The 19,672-nt window shown below is 41.8% G+C and overlaps 1 protein-coding gene across 42 annotated transcripts in view; it reads right to left on the reverse strand.

The window, feature by feature from the left end:
- RIMS1 (regulating synaptic membrane exocytosis 1) overlaps positions 1–19,672 on the reverse strand; it is a 423,063-nt gene that overhangs the window by 149,478 nt on the left and 253,913 nt on the right. For 17 of the 42 annotated variants that reach the window (XM_074991019.1, XM_074991017.1, XM_074991026.1 and 14 more), the window contains 4 exons: positions 15,138–15,200; positions 7,057–7,134; positions 6,638–6,751; positions 6,113–6,202 (listed from right to left, as the gene is read on the reverse strand). In XM_074991019.1, the coding sequence (XP_074847120.1) occupies positions 6,113–6,202; positions 6,638–6,751; positions 7,057–7,134; positions 15,138–15,200 (345 nt within the window). The remainder of the gene's footprint in view (positions 1–6,112; positions 6,203–6,637; positions 6,752–7,056; positions 7,135–15,137; positions 15,201–19,672) is intronic. The other 25 variants (XM_074991028.1, XM_074991029.1, XM_074991035.1 and 22 more) reach the window with 2 other exon arrangements.

Below are 19,672 nucleotides of genomic sequence, written 5' to 3' on the forward strand. Positions count from 1 at the left end.
TATTCCAAAAGAGGTAATGCTTCCTTGGAGGCAGCAAGTAGTCATGTCTACTCTTTACATTACATGTCCATCAAGGACTATTTACTTTCTAAGAGCAAGGACTGTGACACCATTCATTGCAGGTTCTTTCATGGCTGAGCACACTTAAAGAGACAGAGAACAATTTTTTAAAGGCGGGATCAGTCACTACTGACTTCTTAGTTGAATTCCTTTATAGAGCTGAGACAGGAAGAAACGAGGTTCATCAAGTTGAAGTTTACTTGTCTAAAAGGTAAAGCTGACACTTGGGAGCAAGAAGCTCTCACAAGTCTTACTAAGTATAATTATCATTTTAAAAAGTTAAATGCATTAAATTGTGGTATTGAGTCTAATGTTAAATATATGACATATTTATTTAGTACTCAAGCTAAAAATGTTATATTTATAGTAAATATTGTAAATTTGCATGTCAGGAAAGAGAAAATAATGAATACATATTTGTCACCTTGACTACTGTACATTTGAAAAATTTCTTTTATATTTCAAAAAAGATGCAAAAACAAGTTTAATTAGTGTATGCCAGTCTGTCTGATTGATTTTATAAATAAAAGAAAAATTCCTTAGTCAGCCTGGGTCTGGGGAACGTTAGCATTTTCAGTAGTTTGCTTCTTTGAAAAGTTCATTTAATTTTGAACAATAGAAAGGCTCAGACACAAAGAAAAGATAATACAGTATAATCTTAACACTGCTTAGTTTTGAAAATATAAGTCAGAATTGTTTACACACCCAAAATATTTTATGTTACTAGAATAATATTTTACATAAACTATTCACTTTCTGAGGCAACCTTCCAGTCCCTATATTAAGGAACAAAGTTTCACTTATGCAACATGCAAATAAAAAACTTTCAGGGAGATATAGCATCACTGCACACTTAGATAGATCTTTTAAGAGATTTCAAAGGCAATAGATTGTTAGTAGTTAGTTACTTTTTCTTTCCAAAGCAAGGGTGAAAGAAAATGTAAAGGCATCAGTGCACTCATTCAAAGCCCTTAATATGCTGATATCCTCTAGAAATATTAAATAGAATTTTATTTAATGTTATTAATTTTTATAATCATGCATTATGAAGTTTGATAGCATGCTTTCTTTCTATACATTTCAATGGGGCTTTACATTGTGTACTGTACAAAGCATGTGCAATGTTACAATGTAGACAAACACGCAACAATATACTCTTCTATACTGCTTGAAACAGAAACACAACACAGTGCATACCTAATATTAACAATTGGTATATTGTTATGTAATAAGTTCCAAGAACTCTATAAACATGTAGCACAAACACACTTCCCACTGCTAGAGAGGTGTTGTTTTGGGATTATTTATATGGTTTAATAAAATTCATATGTGAATACTGTGACCCTAGGCCCCAATTAGATCAAGAACAAATGACAGTTCCAACTTTTCCAATACTTATTCATGATATTCATGGTGTCCTGGGATTTTATAAGGTCAGGGGGACCAGATAAAAAGGCACTGTTCCATGAAAGCTCATCACTGAATAAATACATTTCTGCTGCTTTGTTTTGTTGGAGTACAGACTTACACAGCTACCTCTCTGTTACTATGTGAATGGTGTCTTCTCAATGAAATACACTCATGTTACGCCCCGAGTCAGAAAAGTATACTTGAGCATGTGCTATGTGCTTTCCTAAAATTGGAGCTACAGATACCACAATGACTGGCAGCAGAGACATTTATAGATGCAAATAATATGGCCTGCTAAAAACCAAACCATAACCTGAATTCAGAGTGACAGAGTGAAAATTACAGTTGAGATAAAAAAATACCAGGCCTAGGCAGATAAACAATGACAAAAGTAGCCTGAAACCTATGGGCTTCTCTACACAATGGGATAGTGTGGACTATGGGAGTGAGATTTCTAATGTGCCCTAATATGCTTTGCATTAATTGGTCAATGAAGACTGAAGATTCACTAGTGTGTTCAAATGCTGTACTGTTTCAAGCCGTGCTATGTTAGAGAGGAATACGGAATATTTAGTACATGCCAGCAGGGTCTATAAGAACTAAGTAGTACACAGCCCGGAATCACCGAAGTGAGACCGAGATAGGTTTGTAAAGGTCATTTTGTCCAGTCCGCAGCACTCAAGGCAGGACTAAGTAATAACCAGACCATTCTGGATGTTAGTGCACTTTGGAAATCACTACCCTGTAGTATGCATTACCCCACCATATAGACAAGCTCTGAGGGACAGTGGCACTGGAGCATTTTTATTGATGTATCAGAATTACTGTCTGCTATATAAATTGCTATAGATTTTGCAGCAATGTCCATCACCCAGGAATTTCAATCAAAATGAATACTAATTGTCATGGTAAGTGAATGTGCAGAGCACATGGGCACACGGGTTAACAGATGAGTGGGGAATTCATCAGGCATGATCTATATAGCATGCTGTGCTAGAGAGCTCTGTGTTCACATGTGTAGTTAGGACCAATGACTTGGTTTCACCCCCTGGTACCCAAACTCATTCTTTGTCCTTTCCTTCTCCTGTAATTCATTGGCACAGTGTTTTAAACAGCCCTCTGTTATTTCCATTAGGACTCTTCACACATTTCAAATCATTTAGTTCTTTTCTGCCAGCTACAAAAATGTTGCCCTTATGCCACTCAGCTGTTTAAATGAAGTTGCCTGCAGCACTCAGTGAACTGCAATGCGTATTTCAGCATTTCCTGCCATTGCTAATTCAGCATAGAAATTTATTTAAGCAGACTTAGAAAAAGGGAAACTTTCTAAGCATGTGCTATGGAGTCCTGATTGCCATCTGTACTGACCCATTGCCAAATACAGTAACAGAAGACAGCACGGTAGTGTCTTTAATGAGAAGACCAGGCAGAATGCCAGCGCTAGCATTCCGCCTGACAGTCTTCAAATGGAGCTATGTTAAGATTAAATTATACAGATGCAGTGTCCTGATGCTCACAGAGCAACAAAGGTGCAAGCTTTTCAAGCCTGTCTTCAGCTATATGATACCCTGCAATCGTGTGCAGAAAAAAGTTCTTGTAAACAAGAATGATAACAGCTATCCCAATAATGGCAGAGTAAGGCTAAGCCACTGAACGTTACTGTATATCTTCTATTGTAAAGAAACTAAAACTGTCTGATCTAGTATTCCAAGTGACAAGTACACTACTGAACAGAGTTTAAACATCAGTACTATGTGCAATAAACCTGTCCAAAGTGCTTTATTGTCAGTCCGCTAAACATAGCCCATTCCACTTTGTTCAAAATGCAAGTGCTGGCAGTTCTCACTTCATATTCCACACTTCATTTCCTCTGTATTTTCTGAGACAAAATGGAGCACAAGCACAATTCTTGTGAAAGAAACCTAGAAGACTACGTTAGGAATTCCTTATTTATACTGCTTGAGCCTGGCCAGGGGGTTGGAGACAGGGCTGTGGGGGTGGTGGGTTGCAGCTGGAGCCCTACATGCATGTGTAGAGAGCCCTGAATGCAGGTTGAAGACGAAGCCCCGCATGCTGGGGGGGGGTGAGCTGGGGCCACAGGGGGTGGGGGGGTTGAACGGGTTGAACTTCAGGCAGGGGGTTAGCTGGGGGGGTAGATCCTCATGTTCCTGCAGCAGCTGACAGCTGGAGCCCCCATGCACACTGGCAGCTGGCAGCCCAATGTGCATGGGGGCTGGGAGAGCTGGGGATGGGGGGGTTGAGCTGGGTAGGGAGGGTGTTGAAGGGAGGGGAACTGGGGCGAGGATGGGTTGAGCTGGCAGTGGGGTTAGAGCCCCTGTGCACGCCGGTGGTGGTTGACAGCTGAGGGGGGGGTGAGCTGCGGCTGTGGGGAGGTTGAATAAGGGGTGCACCAGGCTGGCGTGGTTGAGTGTGTGGGGCTTGGAACCCCACGCAGCATGCTGGGGGCTGGGAGCCAGAGCCTCATGTGTGTGTTGAAGCCGGAGCCCCGTGGACAGGAGTGTGAGCTGGTTGCCTGGGGCAGTATGCTTGAATGGGTGGGGTTGGAGCCCCATGCACACAGAGTCAGCCGCACAGGGACGGGTCCGGGTTCATGGAGGCTGGGGCCCGGGCCCGGGCCCGGGCATGCAGGGTTGGGGAGTGGAGGCATGAGGATTGGAGCTGGGTCTGTGGGGGTTGGAGCGGAGCCTCAGGTGTGCAGCTGGAGTCCTCTGCTGAGGGAGGTGAGCCGGGGTGCATGGGGGGGTGAGCTGAGGCCATGGGCGTAGGGGAGTTGGGAGGACTGAGCTGTTGGTGGGGGGGTGAACTGGTGTGGTTGTCAAGCGGCGCTGCTGTGGGAAGCAAGGGACAGGGGAGTTTTAGTCTGCTTGGCTGCCTGCAGGAGCAGGCAGCTAGGTGGAATAAAATCCTTCCTCCAACCTTCCCAGAGTGGTGCTTAGCAACACTCTGGGAAGGCAGGGAAAGGGGCTGTTTGCCTGCCTAGCTGCCTGCAGCTGTGGGCAGCTAGGCAGGCTGAGAGCCCAGCAGCTTCACATTTTGCAAAAGTTGTGTTAAAGTGAGTTTTGCACAATGTGAAGCCACGTAAAACAAGGGTTTACTGTATGAACAGGGGGTCAGCTGTGTAAGAGCAGGGTCGCGTACTCTGGATTCACATACTCTGAAATCTTATTGTATCCATGTATCTACGGAGCCATGTAACTCGGACCCGTGTAAGTTGGGGACTTACTGTAACTATTGTTTTGAATATTTTTGTTGTCGCTAGAAATATACAACAATTTTATATTACTGTTGTAAGCCTTGGTTATAGGTTGCTCGTACCTTCTCTCAAAACTTAGTTTTTGTTATATATGTTCATGTTAGATGTTCACATCCTGGGCCTGATCTTCAAATGACATTAAATGGCACAGAGCTATTTTGATTTACAATAGTTGCAGATACAGACACCAATGCTTAGCTAGCCTAAGAACACTAAAAATCTAATTTCTTTAACATTTGTAAATGGAAAAGTAAGAGAAATGGCAAAAATAAGATAAATGCAATCTAAAAGGCAATTTGTTTTTAGTTTAAAATTACAGTCACCAAAAATAGTAACAGTGCTCCACTAATTTTAATACCCTTTTTTTCTGGACTGATTGATGCACAAATTCACATTATTATCCTGTATATTAATTATTTATATCATGAGTAAATCCTATTCTACCAAAGCCAGTGGGAATTTTACTACTAACATCAATGGAGTCAAGATTGTACACTATAAAGTGAAGAACTCTTAGACAAAAATACTGCAACCATTCAAAAAATATCCCTTAAATTATATATCTAATTACAGAATCTGTCAATAATATTTGGGTTCTCTGTGACTTTAAACTAAGGTAGCATTAAAGGTGAAAGTTCAGGAAGCATCCATTAAATGTTCCTGTTTAACCTAACAAATTCAACTGTATTTCATTTAAACTGCTGAAAAAATTTGTTCTTAAATATTATATAAATTAAATACAGCATTATGTAGTGAAAAAACAACTAAATTGGTTTGTTTTACAGTTTAAACAAGCAAAAATATGTGGCAGATTAGAAAATAAGGTAGTTTGTTGGTTGGTTTATGGGAATTAATATATACACTAGTATACAAATTTACTATAAAGGGTGCGATCCATAGTCTATGCAGACTGAAGGATGCCTACTACTAGATTTGAAAAATAAGAATTTGATCTCATGATTTACACACTAATTCAAAGAATTTGTAAATTTTATGTCACCATCTCTTTTACAATCTGCAGAATGGGCAAGAAATAAAAGTAATACATTTTAGCAGATGATAATGAAGATTAACAACCAAATAGTACTCCTCACTTAACACTGAAGTGTTATCATCAGCATACTGAAGACTTTTGTAAACAATGACAACAGCTTGAACTAAAAATAGGGAAAATAAGAAGCCAGAAGCAATTATAAACTGCAACACACAATTTGCATGGCATATATGATTATAGGAGTTAAGATGTCAACAAATACCAAAGCAAATATGAATGAACAGACATGTAGAAGACTCATATGGAGAAACAAACAAAACTGACAAAGTTCACCAACACAGATGACAAAAAATTCGTAAGTCTTTACTTTATACCTTTCTCGTTCTGGTGAATGCAAACTAGTATCTGGTCTCAAGCAGTTGGTACTAGCACTCCTAGCCCTGTCAAGGGAGGGCTGCAGTTCACTAGTGCCAGTGCATTGCATCCAAAGGTAGAAGAGAAAGAAAAAGAAAACAAAGAAAGGAACACAATGTTAGATTTTAAATAATAAAATAATGTTCTCTTTACATAAACATGTGGAATCACAATGATATAATTAATAAAGATGTAAAAGAGCTGAGTCAATGACAAAGTAAATATTTGTTAAAAAATAAAATTAAATGAAAGATTATGCTTGAACTTGTTTGTGTCAAATATCTGAAGTATTTAAGCCATAAAATGAGACTAAATAATATCTGCTATGAGAAAGTGGAATGGGAAATACTAAAATAATACATCTGAATATTTATTACTAGTAAGAAATGCTATACCAACACAGAAGGACAAGGTACATTACATCATACTTTAGAATACCCTATTGCACATACTGAACGGAAAGGGCAGTTCTACTTAGTTCTTACCTAACCAATAGTTCATCTGTAAATCTTGGTATTTGTGCATTAAGGCAATCACGAAGGAACGAAATATCCTGTCTAGTCACTGATTTGGTTTTAGCACATGCAGGCAGAGTTGAGCTTTATAAAGTAAAATCATTTCAAATAAAAATTAAAGTAAAATTTACATGTAAACAAAACCATACACACAAAGAAAAAAATGAGACATAAGGAAAAGAAAACTGTAATATTTCAGTAAAGTTTAATGATAAAAAAACTAGACAGTACAGAGGTTGCAAGTGTTTGTCATTTATATGAGTTAATTTTAGATAGTTGAATGTAATTAGGTTTATATTTATATCTGTTAATTAAAGTTTTCTAGAAAGTACCACTATATTATTAAGTGTATATGGTTGTTTAAATAATTTAAGTGAACAGTTACTTACCTGTAAATATTCCAGTGAGTACCATTCTCTAGTAAAGGCATCTTGGGTGGTAATGTTTTATAGTGCCTAACAGAGTTTCTTGAATGTGACAGAATAAAGGAAAAAAAAAATAAAAAAACCCAAAGCATGCCAGAAACGAAAACATAGGTAAAGACAGAATAGTGTTTACTAGAATTAAGTTTACATAGTGTGCATAATACTATAGTAAATGTGAACCGATATATGCACAGATTTCTCAATTATGCAAATTGACATGAACTTTCAGGGCTGGATCCCCTATGTGTGCAAACTCAACAAAACCTTCTTGAATAAGTAATTATAGGCTGTGTCTCCATGTGCCGCTTCTTCCAGAAGAAGCGGCATGCTAATGAGCTAACTGGAAGATGCTAATGAGGCACAGATGCAAAATTTCTGCGTCTCATTAGCATATTGGCACATGGTTTGAAGTCTAGAAGAAGCTCTTCCGGACTCCAAAGTACACGTGGAAATGTGTGGCACGCGGGGATCTTCTGGAGGGAAACCCTCCTTTCCCAAAATTTTGAAGATTTGTATCATGGTGTCATATTCTGGTTAGCTCATTAGCATGCCGCTTCCGGAAGAAGCAGCACATGGAGACGTAGCCATAGAGTAACATTGTAGGTTAGAATTTTTCTCTGGGACTAAAATACCTTGAAGTCCGTTCGGAGCAGTGGGGACATTTCTGAGGTATATGGGCCTTCCCCAGGCAGCAAATGCATTTGCTATGTTTGCAGCATGAGTCATCTGTTTCATAACTGGTGTTCTTCAAGATGAGTTGCTCATGTCCATTCCACAAGGTGTGCGTGCTTGCAGTGTGAGCTCCTGTCCTAAGTTTTTCCCCTAGTGGTACCCCAGAGGAGAGTGCCTCTAGTGGCTTCTGATGCTGTATAAAGGGGTGCTCTACATTCCCCCTACCTTCAGTTCAAGAACAGGGAAACCATGTGGAACTTTAGCCATGCGAGGTACTGGTGGAGTCTCGCAGATCGAGGATGGGCCTGAACCACCTTTTCATCTTGGAGATAAGAAAATACTAAGAGTAGAATCCTTTGTCCCTGAATTGTACTGGGACCACCTCCACAGCTACTGAGCAAAGGAGTTGGTGCATCCCTTGCTCAAAAAGATGCTCATGAGAAGGTTCCCTGAGGAGGGATGGTTGTGTAGGAGAAGTGGAGAGTAATTGTAGGGTGTACCCTTGGAGACGACTTTGAGGACCCAGCGATCTGAGGTAACGGAGGCCCATTTTAGGAAAAATCAGGAGAAGTGGTTGGAGAAGGGGAAGGCACCTGGATCTATTATGTGGACTGGTAGGTCATCATCTAGCATTTCATCAAAATGGATGCTTGCTAGACTGCTTGGCCTTCAATGAACCTAGCTGTAGGGCTGACTAAGGTTCCTGAGAGGAGCCCTTCTTATATGGTTTGAGCAACTTACGTGAAGGCTCCTGGTGGAATCGACTCCTCTGCGTGAGGACAGAAGGAGTATACTGGGGCTTAAATTTAGTGCAGTTGGGAGTTGGGATATAAAAGCCAACTGTGGGGGCTCAAGAGTCCTTTAGACCATGAAGTTTGACATCTCTCTGCTTGATAGATAGGCCCTTGCCATCTAAGGGAACATTCTGCAGCAAGTTTTTGGCCTTGAACGAGAAGCCAGACAGGAAAGGCACACCATTTTGCACATGGAAATCACAGAGGTCATGATCTGAGCAGCTGTGTCTGTCGCATGTGAGACCACTCGAAAAGCTGACCTGGTGGCTGACATACCCTCCTCCAGGAGCTCTTTAAAGTCCTTTCTATCTGCCTCTGTGAGGGAGGTCTCAAATCTGGATATATTCTGACACAAATGAAGTCATCCCTCCCCAGGGGTACCTGACATTTGCAACTCAGAGCATTTGTTGACTAAAGAGGTCTAGTCTCCTAGATTCTTTATTTTCTGGGGTCGGCAAAGCCTCTCTGTGGCACTCTCTGTGATTCATGGGCTCTACCACCACGGAGTTGGGGGCTGGGTGAAAGTAAAGGTATTCCTCACCTATGGAAGGGATGAGATATTTGCATTCTGGTTGCTTATACATAGAGATCAGGAAGAATGGAGTTTGCCACAGGACCTGTGATATGTGTGTCACCCCATCATGAAGTGGCAGTGCCACAGCCAAAAGTACCTTGAATAGGGTAGAAGAGGGCTCTCCCAGATCTTCTGCCCTCAAACTGAGGTTGGATGCCATCTCTTCATGAACTCTTGGTGTCCTCTTGTGGGACAGGAGGAGCTGTGTTCACTTTGCCTGGGGATGAAGAGGAAGGACGTCCTACTTCTGATGCCCTGCCTGGTGCTGTGGGTACAAGTGCCAATTCTGACTCTCTCAGAGGGGCTGAAGGAGACCCCACCACCAAAGGTTCAGCACAGCATGGGGCTGAGGGAGAGAGGGTTGTGTGCTTGTCGCAGATGTCAGTTACTGACTGGATCCTGTGAGATGGGTAAGCAAAGCTCCAAGGAGGCCAGTGGTACTATGGAGCTGGCCATAGGTATTGGTGCCATTGCATTGTCTGAAGTGCCAGAAGTTCTGGAGGTCCCACCACAAGATGCTGATCCAGCAGCAGCAGCAGCAGGTAGTCCTGCACTAAAGATGGGCTGGTGTACATATGCCTGCCACTCAGCAACCAGGAGATGATGAGTGCATGCTGGGATTGGTACAGAGCCTGAGATCATGTGTCCACAGTTGAGGACTCAGACTCCCTCAGAGCACAGCTATATTTGGATAGGCTGTGGACAGTGGATTTGTAGATACCTGTGGCAAGAGATCTATGCTCAGTAGTTGTCAAGCAGTGGCAGGAGCATGACCCATGGTACCCATATCTGGATGGCAACTGGGAAGAGGGCACTCCTGGAGGAGGCCACATCACTTGTATGAGGAGGCATCCCAGTGGTGGAGAGGGTTTATGGATCCTCAGTGCTGATGCTCTTGTTTGGAGTGCAGAGCACTTGCCTCTGAGGGCCTGTACTATGATCACAAATAAGCCATGCCATGAGTCCCTGTGCTGCAGGACCCAGCCCAATAGTCTGAAAGGCTGAAGGAGACCCTGCCTTTCTCTAGTAGGCTTCCAGCAATCATGGGCCAGTGAGTGGGTGCCTGGACCCACCTCTCTGCAAAGCCCAGTGCCAAGGCTGAACGTCTCCCTTGGAATGCAGTTGCACAGAGTATTTCCTGTATGGCCTATAGGGCCCCCAGCATGGAGGGCACCTGAATGTTCCGTTGTTCAGAGAGGGCAGTACAGAGTCAGGCCCCTCAAATTGCATGGAGCCTGGGAGTCTTTCATCACAGGTCTGTGCTTGGCAATTGACCTCTCCCCTTTTTTCGGAGGTGGAGGCTAATAGCCCCTTGTTACTCTTCTCTGCTTCTTTGTTGTGGCTATGGAGGGGAAGGTGTGCTGACTGGTGGGCGGTGTCACCGGGGCACTATTCACCGAGACTTTGGCAGTTGGTGCTGACTCCATTACGTGCTCTGGTGCAGGATTAGGGCTTTCTCTATGAGGAGAGAGTATAAAGTTGAATGCTCTGCTCCTTCTAGGTGTAAAGGACTACCAAATTTGGCATCTGTCATTGACGTGTTTCACTGAGACAGCGCAGGCAACTCCTATACGGGTCACTGACTGACACAAACTATTTGCATATATCACAAGGTTTAAATCCTGAGGACTAGGGCATTTCCTGATCCAGGTCAAAGTTTCTAAGGGGACCAGCTATACTAACTCTAACTATGGGCAAACTAGCTATGAAGATGACTAACAATGGGGCGAAGACAACAGCCGAAGCTGGAGAAGAGCTGTTCCAATGCACCATCACTGGCTGCAAGAAGGAACTGCAAGTAACTGGAGCATACAGCACCCTTTAAATCTCACCTGGAAAGAGCCACTGCAGGGATTGCTTGAGGCCCTCCCCTACAGGCACTGCTAGAGAAAGAACTGCTGGCACCGAAGCATGTATTTTAAAGAAGTCTTATTGAAGGCACAGGAACAAATCATCATGGTGTGCAGCAAAAAAAGCAAATATGGTAGGCACCGGGCTGGCTTACCAGGGAAATTCTTGGTGAGCTTAAACTCAAAAAGGATGCATATAAGAAGTGGAAACTTGGACAGATGACTAAGGAGGAGAATGCCAGGGAGTAATCAGGAAAGCGAAAGCACAATTGGAACTGCAGCCAGCAAGGGATGTGAAGAGTAATAAGTGTTTCTACAGGCATGTTAACAATAAGTGGGTTAGCATAGAAGGTGTGGGTCCGTTACTGGATGAGAGAGGTAATCTAGTGACAGATGATGTAAAAAAAGATGAAGTAGTCATTGCTTTTATTGCCCCCATCTTCATGGACAAAGATGGCTCCCACACTATGGTGCTAAACAGTGCAGTATGGGAAGGTGGAGGGCAGCCATCTGTGGGGAAGGAATGAGGTTTGGGCCATCTAGAAAAGCTACATGTCCACAAATCCATAGGTGTGGAATTCATGCACTCAGCAGTACTGTGGGAATTGGCAGATGTCATTGCCAATGTCCATTATCTTTGAAGACTCTTGGAGATTGGGAGAGATCCCAGATGACTGGAAAAAAAGGAAAACATAGCATCCATTTTTAAAAAAGAAAAGGACAATCCAGGGAACTATAGAACAGTCAGCCATACCACAATCCCTGGGAAAGTAATGGAGGGGATCCTCAAGGAATCCATTTTGGAGCACTTGGAAGAGGGGAAAGTGATCAAAAGTAGCCAACATGGATTCTCCAAGGGCAAGTCCTGCCTGACCAATCTGATTAGCTTCTATGACAAGGTAACAGGCTCTGTGGACATGGGGAAGTCACTGGATGTGATATATACCTTGACTTCAGCAAAGCTTTCAATACAGTCTCCCACAACATTCTTGCCCATACGTTAAGGAAGTACGGATTGGATACATGGACTGTAAAATTGATATAAAGCTGGCTAGATGATTGGACCCAAGAGGTAGTGATCAATGGCTCAATTTTTGTTTAGCAGTTGGTTTCAAGTGGAGTGCCTCGAGGATTGGTTCTAGGGCTGGTATTATTCAACATTTTTCAATGACTTGGAAGAGGGGATGGAGAGATACCTATGTTGTAGAGCTGGAAAGGCACTCACAGCAGGACCTATCACCAACTGTGACAGATTTTTTTAAATGTATTTGCCCCAGATCCTTAAATGGCCCCCTCAAGGGGGGAACTCAAAACCCTGGGCTTAGGAGGCCCATGCTCAAACCACTGTGCTATCCCTCCCCCAATCAGCATCCTCAACAAATTTGCAGATGACATGAATCTGCGGGGGGGGGGGCAGGTAGATATGTTGGAGGGTAGGGATAGGGTCCAGAGTGACCTAGATGAATTGGAGGATTGGGCCAAAAGAAATCTGATGAGGTTCATGAAGAACAAGTGCAGAGTCCTATACTTGGGATGGAAGAATCCCAAGCATTGTTACAGGATAGGGACCCAGAGATTACAGTGGATGAGAGGCTGGATATGAGTCAACAGTGTGCCCTTGTAGCCAATGAGACTAACATATTGGGGTGCATTAGGAGAAGCATTTCTAGCAGATCTAAAGAAGTTATTTATTCTCCTCTACTCAGCCCTGGTGAGACAAAGCCTGGAGTACTGGGTCCAGTTCTGGATGACTCAGTATAGAAAAGATGTGGATGTACTGGAGCAGGTTCAGCAGAGGGCAACAAAAATTATTTGGGGTTTGCAGCACATGACCTGTGAGGAGAGGCTGAGGGATTAGGGGTTATTTAGTTTGCAGAAGAGAAGAGTGAAGGGCAATTTGATAGCAGCCTTCAACTTCCTGAAGGGATGGCTCTAAAGAGGATGGAGAGAGGCTGTTCTCAGTAGTGATGGATGGCACAGCAAGGAATAATGGTTTGAAATCACAGAGGGAGAGGTGTAGGTTGGATATTAGGTAAAAATATTTTTCCAGGAGAGTGGCAAAGCACTGGAATGCTTTACTTAGAGCATGGTTTCACAAACTGAGGGGCGTGCCTCCCAGGAGGGGCATGAAGAAATTCCAGGGGGAGCACCAGATGAGCGAGCCACCCAGTCATTCCCCTCACCCAATGACTAGATGGGGTGATGGGGGTGCCTGGCTCAGGTCAGGGGGATGAGTAAGAGTGGGGGGAGCGGGGGCCTGACTTTGTGGGAGGGGAGGGGCTTGGGTGGGTGGCTCATGTGGCTTGGGCGGCTGGCTTGCGAGACTCAGGCAGATGGCCTTGGCATCATGGGGCTCAGGCAACTCAGGCTGGCAGCTGGCCCTGGCAGCTTGGGGCTCGGTCAGGCAGTTTGGGTGGCTGCGGGGGCTAGTGGGGAGGTGACTGGCCCTGGTGGCACAGGGTTCAGGCGACTCAGGTGGGCAGCTCTGGCAGCGTGGGCCTCAGGAGGGTGGGCGGCTGGCGCAGGCAGCTCTGGAGGCCCCCACAGGGCTCAGGCAACTGTCCAGCTGGGGCTGCACGAGGCATATGCAGAGGGCCAAGAAAAACTACTTGTGCTTATTTTTAATTTTAAATAACATTTTGTACAAAGTTTTTGTTTGTTTTAAATTACGAATTTAATTTTTTGTTAAAAGGGGGGTTGGATGATGGTAAAGAAGAGGTGGGGGGCATGAAGGTTTCTCAAAAATCAGAAGGTAGGCACGATGCCAAAAGTTTGGGAACTACTGACCTAGAAAGGAATCTCCATCCCTAGAGGTTTTTAAGTCCTGACTGGGATGATTTAGTTAGAGTTGATCCTGATTTAGGCAGGGGGCTTGCCGAGATGACCTCCTATGATCCCTGTGCCGGCCCTTCCAGCCCTATGATTCTATGCTTCTATGTTGCAAGCATGTACACCTGTTGTGTAATGCACATGAGCAAGCACTCGAAGAAGAATATTTGCAACTCAGACATTTTAAAGTAATCGACACCATGCAAGGGGAAGGAAGAAATGCAGACTCAGAAAGAGACAAGGAACTGCAGAACAGGAAGCTGAAAGAAGAAAGGCCAGAAGTGCAAAAGGAAGGAACAGAAGGTGCATGGCCACATGAACCTGACATAAAGGAAGTGGGGTCTAGGAACAACAGAGAAGCAGGGACTCAAAAGATTTATTAAATGCTGAAACCCTGAAACACTGAAGCATAGACTTGCTCAATATCAGTAAGTTAGCCTGCAGTTCTTTTCTCATGGTACTAATTTAATTTTGACCTGAACTTTAATTAAATAGCTGTACTAATGCTGAAGTTCTTACAAACTATATAATACTTTCTAAGTACTGTACAGTGTAAAAGAACCTAACCATTAGTTCCCCTCTCCACTGTCATTGATGAGACCTGTACAAGTAAAACTATCAGGAACCAAATCATGAAAAACGTTGTGTAGGGAACAATCCTGCAGACCAGTGGTGCACTGGACTGAACAGCTTTAAAGAGTCTTTTGAAACCTTAATTTCCAAGATAAAGTAAAATTTAAAGAGTAGGGCCCTAAACCTTTACTAATTATCAGTTTTTGAACAGAAAACTACATACATGTTTTTCTGAGTTTTCTTTGGTCATCAATAGTCAATTTGTTCACTATCTAATTCAATTTATCAAGCACCAGTTTCTTGTCAAAACAGTGTAAGGGCTTTTATATATAATAACAAAGAACACAATTAAAAACAAACATCAAAAAACAAAACAAAACAGAAAACAAAAAGAAGCTTTATAAAATCACAATAATAATGCTGTGCATTTGAAGACCAGACCTTCTTCTGTGACTAGACAGGTAATCTACCACAAAATTATATGCTGCAACAATATTCATATGAATTACAGATGTGACACTTATTCTACTACTAGGCTTTCAGCTTCTCTAATCAGAATTACTGAAATAAACATATATAAACATCTTTATTGATTCTTTTTAAAAAAAATAATTACATGACAATTTGATTGTGTTAAGAGTAAACAGTCCTTTACTTACTGTAATATTAATAAAGCTAAAGGAAGTGACTGGGTTGGTGTAGTACACAGAAACTAACCACAAACAATCATGGTTATTGAATTCCTGTATTTACCTGGTGGTATGTAGGCACTCTGCACTTCTTCCTCGTTTTGCTCTGGGCAGCATAAGAAGCTCACTGCACAGACAGGATGGATGGTGAGTGAAACAGATATAAATATGAAGCATTAGATGACATGAGTGATGTGAATGATACGCAAATAAAAACAAAAAAATCCAGAAATCTTGCACTGAGATAGCTGTCTTCATAGTGTTCAAACCAAAACAAATTACAAAGCCGCTCTAAAATGTAAGCAATAAATTACCAATGATAATTAAATACTCAGATAATACTTAGAAGTGGACACCTATGTTTGTCATCAAAACAAAAAGCAGTCAAGTAGCACTTTAAAGACTAGCAAAATAGTTTATTAGGTGAGCTTTCGTGGGACAGACCCACTTCTTCAGACCATATCCAGACCAGAACAGCTGTTCTGGTCTGGATATGGTCTGAAGAAGTGGGTCTGTCCCACGAAAGTTCACCTAATAAACTATTTTGCTAGTCTTTAAAGTGCTACTTGACTGCTTTTTGTTTTGATAGTGTATAGACTAGCACGGCTTACTCTCTGTTACTATGTTTGTCATGTTCTTTTTTTAAAATTTTGAATTTACTTCAGAGACTTTAATATTAAAAATTGACAGGCTCCTTTATCAAATTAGATTGTAATGTCAATTTTCTAGTTCTTAATGTATTTATTTATTAAAACATGGGAACATGATAATAAAAAATGGAATTGCAAAACCTCCTATGAAAACAGAGATGAGTGTATGGGGGGCAGTTATAAACATGTTTTTATGCTCTCGTGAATACAGTATAGGGAGTATCAACTCATCATTTTGGTGAAAGAAAAAATATTTGTTCACTAAAATATTAAGCTTATTCAAATATAGATTCTGATCAAAAGGTTTTTGATTACATTTTGTTGTGTATCCCCATACAGAAATAGGAAATGTCTTAATCAGTTATCAAAATCTTCTTTCTGGCCATTTCTGTTTTACAGTGCAGACCCTTATTCCATTAATGCAACTAACAGTATATTGCAGGAGTCAAGTGCTACAGCCAACAATATAGCTATTGCAAATTAATCATTTCTATATTTAGTTAATATGATTGTGATAACAGTGTGTCTCTTTTGTGATTTTGAGAGCATCTGCACTTCAAAAGAGGAGTCCAAAAATCCCCTTATTTTTATTGACATCAAAATGACGCTAAACTTCATGAAGATGCATCAGTTTAAAAGAATCAAAAAAATTATATGAAATACTATGGTAACAGAGAGAGAAAAGATATAAAAATTATGTAAAGTGGCAAAATGTTCAATTAGTGTCATGCTTCATATTGTTATGAAATTATAAATTTCACTATGGAAACAGGTATATCATAAGCGATATTTATGTAATGTAAACAAGGGAAATCAATGCAGCTTGCAATCCATAGGTGAGTTTTAAGCTTGCATCTAGAACTACAGGTCTGATTTTGATGCAACAAAATATGTTAAAGATGAACTGAATTATTTCTCTTAAAAGGAAAAAAAACATCAAAACTATTCAATATACCACCTCATTAACAGAATGTATATGTAGACTTCCTAATTACAAGAAAATAAAATGTAATAAAATAAAGTACAGTAACTGAAAATAAAACTCCTCTTTCACTTCTTGTACACACAAAAAATCTGTGTTTCACTTGAAAGAGTTGAGGACATTACAATGGCCAAAATGCTATGAGGAGGCAGGTTCACTCCCAGCTTAGTCATCAGAGTGATTAGAGCCCTGCAGCTGGCTTTTGCCCACAGATTTAGGTTCACAGGACTCAAGCTGTTTAACTGCACTGCAGATATTCTGGATCAATATGTAGCCCAAACTCTGAGACCCTTCCACCTTGCAAGGACTTAGGTCCCAGGCTCCAGCCCAAGCCTAAAGGTCTACACCATTGTTAAAGAGCCCCTTAATGCAAGCCCTATGAACCAAAGTTAGATGGCATAGTTTTTAACTGCAGTGTAGACAGGTTCAGAGACAAAGAGAAAAAAAGCTCTATAAATCTAGACGTAGAAAGCGAAGTAACTTTAAATCACAGAACAAATTTTAAGATCTTTGCTCAATATTACTTCATTCAGTCAAAGGTTGCCTACCAAGGACCTCAAGAGTTGGCCCATTGAAAATAGTGGGATATAAAACAGCAAATAAATAAGCCTTACAATTCTCATTATTTCTTCAAATTGAACAAAAAAATAATACTGGTAAGACATTCTCATAACTGACACATTTACAGAAGAAAATATTCCTCTAGAAAAGGATTTCTGAAGGAAATACCAGATCATATATATGAATACTGAGATTATCACATTTCATTTGTTAACAAATAAATGGACTAAAGCACTGAGAGGCCTATTTCATCGAGAATAAAATAATGACATCTGAATTCAACAGCAGTCAGGATTAAGACACCAGACTAGACAATGTCCCCAAAAACGTTTTATTTAAAAAAGTAGCAGTGCAGACCATCCCAGTTCTGTTGGAAATATATCACTACCAATGAGAAATATATCACAACTGAAGAGAAATATATCACAACTGGTTTCTGGCGATGGAATTTTAGATGAGGTCATCATTCATTTCTTAAATCTAAGGATTCTTTATTGTTGCTACTTCACAATAATTAAAAAAATAGCTGAATTCTTGAACAATAAAAATTATTCAAAAAAGGCAGTATTGATTTGGGTGCTACTATAATCCAAATAAATAACTAATACCAATTTGTATGGGTATGATCAGAAGCATTTAATAACTGTAAATTATTTCTGGTAGAGCAACAGCAAGCAGTTCGATGAATCTAACCAAAACTTTCCAGTGAGACAGATATCAGTAGGTATCATAGAATCACAGGGCTGGAAGGGACCTCAGGAGGTCATCTAGTCCAGCCCCCTGCTTCAAGCAGGATCAACCCCCAAGGTATAGACTTTGATAAGAAATTCTGTAAAAAGCATATCAAGTAAAGGTCTTTAAATTCTTAACCTTGTTCCCTGGTAGCAACTGCAAGTCTCCCCCTTAAAGTGCCTGTATTGCTCATTGAAAAGCCTGTGGTTCTCATGGAACCCACCACTAGAAATGAACAAATAAGCATCATATAGATCTTTACTAAATACCTGCAGTGCACCACCAGCAAAGGCGAGGCATTGTCTGGTTTGCCAGGGGCAGAGGAATATCTCCCTATGGGTGGGGAGTGGGAGCGGGGCTCAGACCCTGTTGCACAAAGAACAGTGGCTCAGCATGGAGATGCTGATTCATCCCCAGGCACCAGAAAGGCTGGAAGATGAAAACAGGCAAGCCCTGGAGAAGAAGCCCCCTTTCCATGGACTAAGCAAAGCAGCATCTACCTTTCTTCCCTTCAAAGTGGCAAAAGAGGTATTTGGATGAGACCTGCTGTGGGCATCACACTAGCTGCTCATATCCAGAAGGGCAGAAAGGAATTTTTCTGTTATCACCACATTGGCTAGGTGGAGTGGAAGGAATTTTTTGCCTTTTCCACATTGGGTTTGGGGCTGGTGGATTTTTGTTACAGTGAGTATGGAAGGGAGCTAGACTATGATGTCACTACTCATCACGTAAGAGTGGGGCACATACCCATAGCAAATACTCCACACGGAAGGAATTCAGTGACCAAATAAATGGGTTGGTAAAGGACTCAGAAAGATGGTGTTGATTACAGGAGAGCAATCGGGGGACAGTGGTTGGGTTTCCTGTAACTGGCATAGCGGAGAAACAACCTTAACACTCATTGGAGGGTAGAGGGGAAGAGTAAGATCCCAGCAACAGTTGGTTGGAGGACCTGAATGGAAAATGTGGGGGAGGGGCCTGACAAAAGCCTCCAGGAAGATACTGAATGAATATGAAGTAACTTGCACTGGACAGAGTGACTGCCAGGTAACAGATATCTCATAATAAAGCTGTGGCCTAACTATACCCATATCATGTGCCTCCTGTCCTTTCAGAACTGCCAGGCAATAGAGGTATTTTAGGGGCGGGAGGGAGACTGTTAATCTACTATCTCTACTATCTACACTGGAGCAATCTGTCGACAGATTGTGGCCAGATTGTGGCCAGACCACAAAGAGGATCGAAAAAGCGATCTGCTCTATTGATAGAGAGTGGCTGGACTGCGTGGCCACTCTCTCAGTAAAAAGGCCAACTGGAAGCACAGCAGACAGGGCTGCCTAGTGTTCCGGAAGCCCTGTGTGTCAACAGAAGACCCCTGGAACATCCAGACTGGCTGTCTGTCAACAGATCTCTGTCAAGAGAGATGTCCTGCCTCATGAGGGAATGGCACAACTCTGTCAACAGAAGTTTGATTTACTGTCAACAGAACACCTTGGTTGTGTGGACACTTTCTGGATTTTGTTGAGAAAATTCTCTGTAACAGACAGCCTGGAAGAAGAAACTCCTGGCAGAGATAGAGGGGCCCCTCAAGATAGCAATACCCACTCACGCCATTTATCTCTCAAAAACTGCCTTTTCAAAGGCTATGTCCAGACTACAGCCTTCTGTCAAAAG

This window comes from Carettochelys insculpta, chromosome 3, assembly GCF_033958435.1.
Source record: "Carettochelys insculpta isolate YL-2023 chromosome 3, ASM3395843v1, whole genome shotgun sequence".
In the NCBI taxonomy this organism is placed as follows: domain Eukaryota; kingdom Metazoa; phylum Chordata; order Testudines; family Carettochelyidae; genus Carettochelys; species Carettochelys insculpta.